We start from the raw sequence: 6821 nt of genomic DNA on the forward strand, positions 1-6821 counted from the left end.
AAAGTCCCATTTTATTTCTTAAATTATTTATCAAATCAAAATTAACACATTATTAAAAATGGAGAATAATACTCATGAACCAACCTTATTAATCTCATTGTTATATCTTCTTGTCTTAAAGTAGTTTTATTTATTATATTCGTGCTGTCGTGCATCCCACTTATGTTTAACTTGCAAAGCTCCAATATCTCTATTGTATATGTATAAATACCTTTGGAAAGTCCTCTCAATATATTAAATTTGATTTTGAATTAAGTGCTATAAATTAACACATCAAATTAAATGGAGAAGAAGATAATACAACTCTTGTTTATATGTTATATTTTTCATGAACTGATTATTGTGTCAAGTGCACTTCAAGTTGGTTTTTACGCCAAAAAATGTCGTGCAGCCGAAAGTATTGTACAACAAGAAGTGCAACGCTCCTTCTCTACTGATCGTTCCATCACAGCAGCCTTGCTTCGGATGTATTTTCATGACTGCTTTGTCAGGGTATGTAATAATATTCTTGCTTCTGTGTGTCATAACTATACGCGAAATTTCGACCTTCCCATTCTTGCTTTGGTTCAATTAATTTTATATTTCTTGGACTGGTTAATTGGGAATAAATATACTTGTCATAATGTTTTTTGAAAATATATTCTTTCTATTATTATTGAAATATCAAAGTAAAATTGTATGTGTGATACTCTCTCCGTCCCATTTTATATGTCACATTTTTACTTTGCACATATATTAAGAAATGATGTAATTTTACTCTTCTATCTTTATTTAATGTTTTTTTAAGTCAACTTTATAATAAATTATTAATTAACTACTCTATCAAGGTATAATAGACAAAACATGATAATTTATGAATACATTTTATAAAATGACAAGTATTATGGTTCAACTATTTATAGAAAGGAATGAATGGAACTGCGGGAATATATATAACTAAAGGTGTCAAATAATTGGATTAGATGGAGGACATACATAGAAAATGAATCAAATTGCAATTCACTCGATCACTTTCTCATTGACTCATATGAGGTTGAGGTGAATGTGGTCAACCATTTGGATAAAAAGTGTTCTTCCTCTCCCTTTGAACCATACTAATAATTAATTACTTTGTTCAGGGTTGTGATGCATCAATACTGATAGACTCGAAGAACACTCGAAACAAGCAATCTGAAAAAGACGCAGGACCAAACCAATCAGTAAGAGGATATGAGGTTATTGATCGGATAAAGAGCCGAGTAGAGTCTGCATGCCCAAGTACCGTCTCCTGTGCTGATATCATAGCATTAGCTACTTGCGATTCAGTGGCATTAGCTGGAGGACCTAAGTATAACATCCCCACAGGGAGACGAGATGGGCTGATCTCAAATCCATCAGAAGTTAACTTACCAGGACCAAGTTTAACAGTTGAAGAAGCATTAAAAATTTTCACAAACAAAGGGTTTAGCCTGAATGACATGGTTACTCTTTTGGGTGCCCATACCGTTGGAATTACACATTGTAGTCTTATTCAAGACCGTATATCCAGATTTGACGGGAGTATGGATTCTAACTTGTTCACAAGACTTAGTAAGACTTGCGCTGCAAGGAATAATGATCCCTCTGTTTTCTTAGATCAAAGCACGTCATTTATTGTGGACAATGAATTCTACAAGCAGATACGGTTGAAGAAAGGGTTGTTGAAAATTGATCAACAACTTGCATCTGATAGGTCAAGTGCTGGGATTGTTAAGAATTTTTCTATAAATCCAAAAGCCTTCCAACAGGCTTTTGCAAGTGCATTGATCAAGTTAGGGAACACACAAGTTCTCGAGGGAAAATTCGGAGAAATTAGAAAAAATTGTAGAGCATTCAATCCTCCAGCTCAGCAGAAAAAACGCCAGCCTAGAAAGAAGAGCTTTCGCCCAAAGAATCCTCCACCTCGCAAAGGATCAAAGTTTTCAATTCCATTCATTGCACCTTAATTAATAAGTCTATAACATTCTTCATTACACATATTATTGCAAGCATCTTTTTTATCCACTGATTTATTTTCTATTAGCTCATCGTTTCCGTTGGTTTCATGTTTATTTCACTAAAGAGAATAGGCATATATATAATTATAATATAATACAATTAATGTTCCCTTTAACTTGGATTCAATAACCATTATATTTATGCCTTCCAAATTTTTGTTTGTATAAAATTGAACAAATAGACACATTTTGTGTAATGATCCAGATCCAAAAAATCATTTTTAATAATTTTGAATGGTCATTTAACTATAGTTAATTAATTTACAGTTAACTTATTTATTTTTTATAATAATGGAACAAATTTCAAATATTAAAGTAGGTTATTAGGAATTATTACTTTCATTACATAATTAATTTAAAAAAGAAAATAAGAGAAGAAAAAAAACTAAGTTGTTCCTACGGTGAACACAAACAGAGAGATCATCGCCACCTTCAAGTAAGTAAAATTTATTTTTGTAATGTAGTTTAACTCTACAGTCACAATCATTGATTTCCAATTGTTGATTATAGTATTAAATTCAATTTCATATAAAATTAATTAGAGTAGTATTGATTTTCTTCATTGATGGACTATTATAATGATCAACGGAGTTTTCGAGCATAGAAGAGGCAATTGTTGTTGTTGTTGTTGTTGTTTTGTTTTTTTTTTTTTTTTTTTTTTTTTTTTTTTTTTTTTTTTTNAACTATTATTGTTATTATTATTATTATTATTACTATTATTTTTTTTTGGTAACTAGTTTATTAATTACCAGAACAAACATTACAAATCAAAGCAACTAACACNATTATTTATTATTATTATTATTATTGTTATTATTATTATGATTATTATTATTATTATTATTATTATTTATTATTATTATTATTATTATTATNTGATTATTATTTTTTTTTTTTTGGTAACTAGTTTATTAATTACCAGAACAAACATTACAAATCAAAGCAACTAACACAGTTGCTTACAAATCCAGAAAAAAAACTAAGACTCTTCCTCCTACACTATATCTAGGCCTCATCACAACATTACATCTTTAGTTTTGTAAAGGATATCCTAGCTATAGTTACACACATTATTTCTTTTGCTATGTTCTCTTCCTTTCTGCTCTTGTTTTCAAAGATTCTTCTGTTTCTCTCTATCCATAGCCCATAAACTCCTTCTGTCAACACAGTCTTGAACCTCTGAGCTGTAGCTCTTCTTCCTTTCCCATTCTTGATACACCAGTTCTGGAATTGTTCCCATACTACAGGAATAGAGCTTTGATGATCTATACTATCCAGGATTTCTTTCCATACCTTCCTTGCATATTGGCATTGTAGAAACAAGTGTTCTGAAGACTCTTCAGCATTCTTGCATAGAACACATTCTTTCTTTGCTTCAATTCCCCATTGCACTACTTTATCAACAGTTGACAGCTTTTGATGCATCATGATCCACAATATGATGTATGCTTTTGGTCTTGCTGCATTCTTGTACATAAGACATGTCCAGGCTGGTCTTTGCTTCATTTCTTTCAAGTGATAATAGATTTGCCTGAGTACTCCTCTCCCTCTGCTTGGTAGTTGTTGGACTTGATCAACTAGAATCTTTGCATTCATTATTTTCTTTACCATCCAGCTTGCATTGTTACTCATCCTCCATTCTCTCTGTCCTTTTATATAGTAGGCATGTATCCATTTAATCCATAGCTTATCAGCTTTGTTTTCTAGATCCCAACACAGCTTAGTTATTGCAGCTCTATTCCATATTTTTATATTAAGTAATCCTAAGCCACCTTCATACTTAGGACAGCACACTTTGTCCCAAGCAACTAAGGCCTTCTTTGTTACATTGCTCACCCCTGACCATAGGTAGCTTCTGCATAAGCCTTCAATCATCTTGATTATCTTTGCTGGAATTATAAACAACTGTGCCCAGTAAGCCTGCACTCCAAACAATACTGTCTTTACCAATTGAGCTCTTCCTGCATAAGATAACTTTTTTGCTGTCCAAGAATTAATTCTTGTCATGATTTTATCTATAAGTGGATACCATTGAAGAGTAGTAAGTTTCTTTGATGACAGAGGTACCCCCAGATACTTGAATGGCAACTCTTCCATTATGTAACCAAGTTCTTGGACAATTTGTTGTCTCACCTCCCTCTGAACTCCACCACAATAAATTGAGCTCTTATTGAGATTTGCTTGTAGACCTGAAGCTTGAGAGAACTCTGAGAAACATTTTTGTATTGCCTTTATAGACTTAAGATCACCTCTAGAGAATAACAGAAGATCATCAGCAAAACACAAGTGAGTTATATCCAGCTTAGCACACTTTGGATGATATTTGAAATTCTTGTCTTCTTTGAGGCCTTTGAGCAATCTACTAAAGTACTCCATAGCTATAGTGAATAGGAAAGGTGACATTGGATCTCCTTGTCTGAGTCCTTTAGCTGCATCAAACCTTTGAGTATTCTGACCATTCACCACAATTGTATAGTTCACTGTTTTAACACACTGCATTACCCAATGAATGAATAGATCAGGAAATCCCAGACCCTCCATCACCTGTTCCAAGTATGGCCATTCTACTGAATCATAAGCTTTTTGAAGGTCAATTTTTAGCATACTTCTTGGAGAAACATTCTTCCTAGTATATGCCTTTACCAGTTCATGAGCTAGGATTATATTATCTCCAATTTTCCTCCCTGGGATGAAACCAGCTTGGCTTTCACTTATAACACTGTGAATTACTCCATGTAGTCTTTGAGTTATCACTTTAGAAATGATTTTGTAGAACACTGTACAGCAAGCAATAGGCCTATATTCTTTCACATTCTTTGGACTATGCACTTTTGGTATTAGAGTAACAAGAGTACAGTTGAAAGGCTTAAAGAGTTTTCCTGTACTGAAGAAACTCTTAACAGCCTCAAGAACATCCTGCTCAATAATCCTCCATGTGTGTTTAAAAAATAGAGCATTATAACCATCAATACCTGGAGCCTTATCATTTCCAATAGACCTCAAAGCTTCAACTATCTCCTGATCAGTTATAGTTGCACAAAGATCAATTCTCTGTTGTCTTGATAGCACAGGACCCCTTTTCATTACCTGAACATCTATAGCTGTCAATTTTCCTGCTGCTGTTCCCATTAAGCTTTTATAGAATAGGACAAATTCATCTTGAATCTCTTGAGGTTCTGATAGCTTCCTTCCATCTAGTGACATTAGACTCCTTATATCCTTTTTCTGACTTCTCTCTTTAATAACTGAGCTGAAATATTTGTTATTTGCATCCCCCAAGTTAATCCATTTTGCTCTAGCTTTTTGTCTAAGAGCACTTTCTTCAATCAAGGACCATTTTTCCAGTTTTAGTAAGAGTTCTTTTTCTTTAACAACTAACTCATCCCTTGTTTGATGATACAGCTGATATTGAATATCTCCCAACTCTTTTCTAGCTTCCTCTATCTGGTTACTGATATATTTGAACTCTTTTCTATTCAGCTGCTTCAGTACAGGTTGGAGAGCTTTCAACTTATTCCACACCTTTGCCATTGCATCCCTTTCTTTCTCCTTCTTCCATACTGTCTCCACCAGGCCTAAGAATGATTCATGTTCTACCCATATGTTGAAGAATTTAAAACTTGCCCTTACATGCTGATTGCTTTGATGAAGAACCAGCTGCATTGTGCTATGATCTGATACTCCTGGATTTCCATATTCTAATATGACATGTCCCCATTTATCCATCCATTCATCATTTCCAAAGGCTCTATCAATCCTGCTTAAGACTCTGGCATTACCTATCTGCTTATTACTCCAAGTGTAGTAACTTCCTTTCCAGTGTAGTTCATGGATGCCCATAGTTTTAACACAGTCTGCAAAATCCCTTATCTCACTTTCATTAACAGGAGCTCCAGCTTGTCTATCTTGTGGGGATAAAACAGCATTAAAGTCTCCAATTATGAGCCAAGGAGATGCCACATTTTGAGCCATCTTATTCAAATCAGCCCATAAACTCTTCCTTTGCTCTATAGTATTATAACCATATATAACTGAAAGATTAAACTGAAACCCTTTGCTTCTTTCCTTTACTTGGCAATGTATCACCTGAGCTGAACTATGTATTAGTTGAACATCATACCAGCTATCATCCCATATAATCCAAATTCTCCCATTTACAGCATCATTGTAATTGTGCAGCTTTTTCCAACCTGGTGCAATCCCATTCATTGTTGAAGTTGCATTACCCTCTTTCACCCTTGTTTCAATTAACCCTGCTAGAGACACTTTATTCAGTTGTAAAAACACCTTTATTTCTTTTTGTTTGTACCTCTTATTCATTCCCCTCACATTCCAAAAACTCCACCTCATTAACAGGATTTTGATGTTCCCCCCCTATCCACAGGAAGTGAAACCAACTTGCTATTCTTGAGGCTCTCAAAGCCATTTCTCAGAGGTATAGCTGATAACAATGGGAAGTTAGATATACTAAAATCCAGCTTTTTACCTTCATTATAAGGCCTTAAGTTTATCTCAGGTGTTTGCTTGATTTCCAGTCCACTCCTTTGCTCTCTCCCTTTCTTCTCCTCTTGCTCAAGATTGATTTCATCCTCTTTAGTCTCCAATATCTGTTTAGCCTCCATTATCTTCTCATGTTGTTGTATAGGACCTTTGTATTGCCATGTCTGTGTAACTTTTTTCCCTGGTCTGTTCTTCTTTGGTTGCTCCACCTTAGTATTTGCTTGACATTGATGACCAATCTTTTGGCACTTTTCACAGTACAAAGGCTTCCACTCCATCACTATATCTTGCATAAACATTCTACCA

At 34.1% G+C, this 6821-nt stretch overlaps 1 protein-coding gene across 1 annotated transcript; it reads left to right on the plus strand.

Annotated features, from left to right (window-relative positions):
- Positions 1-269: 269 nt before the first annotated feature.
- LOC107004239 (peroxidase 44-like) lies at positions 270-2022 on the plus strand. Its single transcript, XM_015202472.2, has 2 exons — positions 270-492; positions 1119-2022. The coding sequence occupies exons 1-2, from the start codon at positions 283-285 to the stop codon at positions 1962-1964; spliced, it is 1056 nt and encodes a 351-aa protein (XP_015057958.1). The 5' UTR covers positions 270-282; the 3' UTR covers positions 1965-2022.
- Positions 2023-6821: the final 4799 nt, after the last annotated feature.

The sequence above is a fragment of the Solanum pennellii genome, chromosome 11 (assembly GCF_001406875.1).
Source record: "Solanum pennellii chromosome 11, SPENNV200".
Taxonomy (NCBI): Eukaryota; Viridiplantae; Streptophyta; class Magnoliopsida; order Solanales; family Solanaceae; genus Solanum; species Solanum pennellii.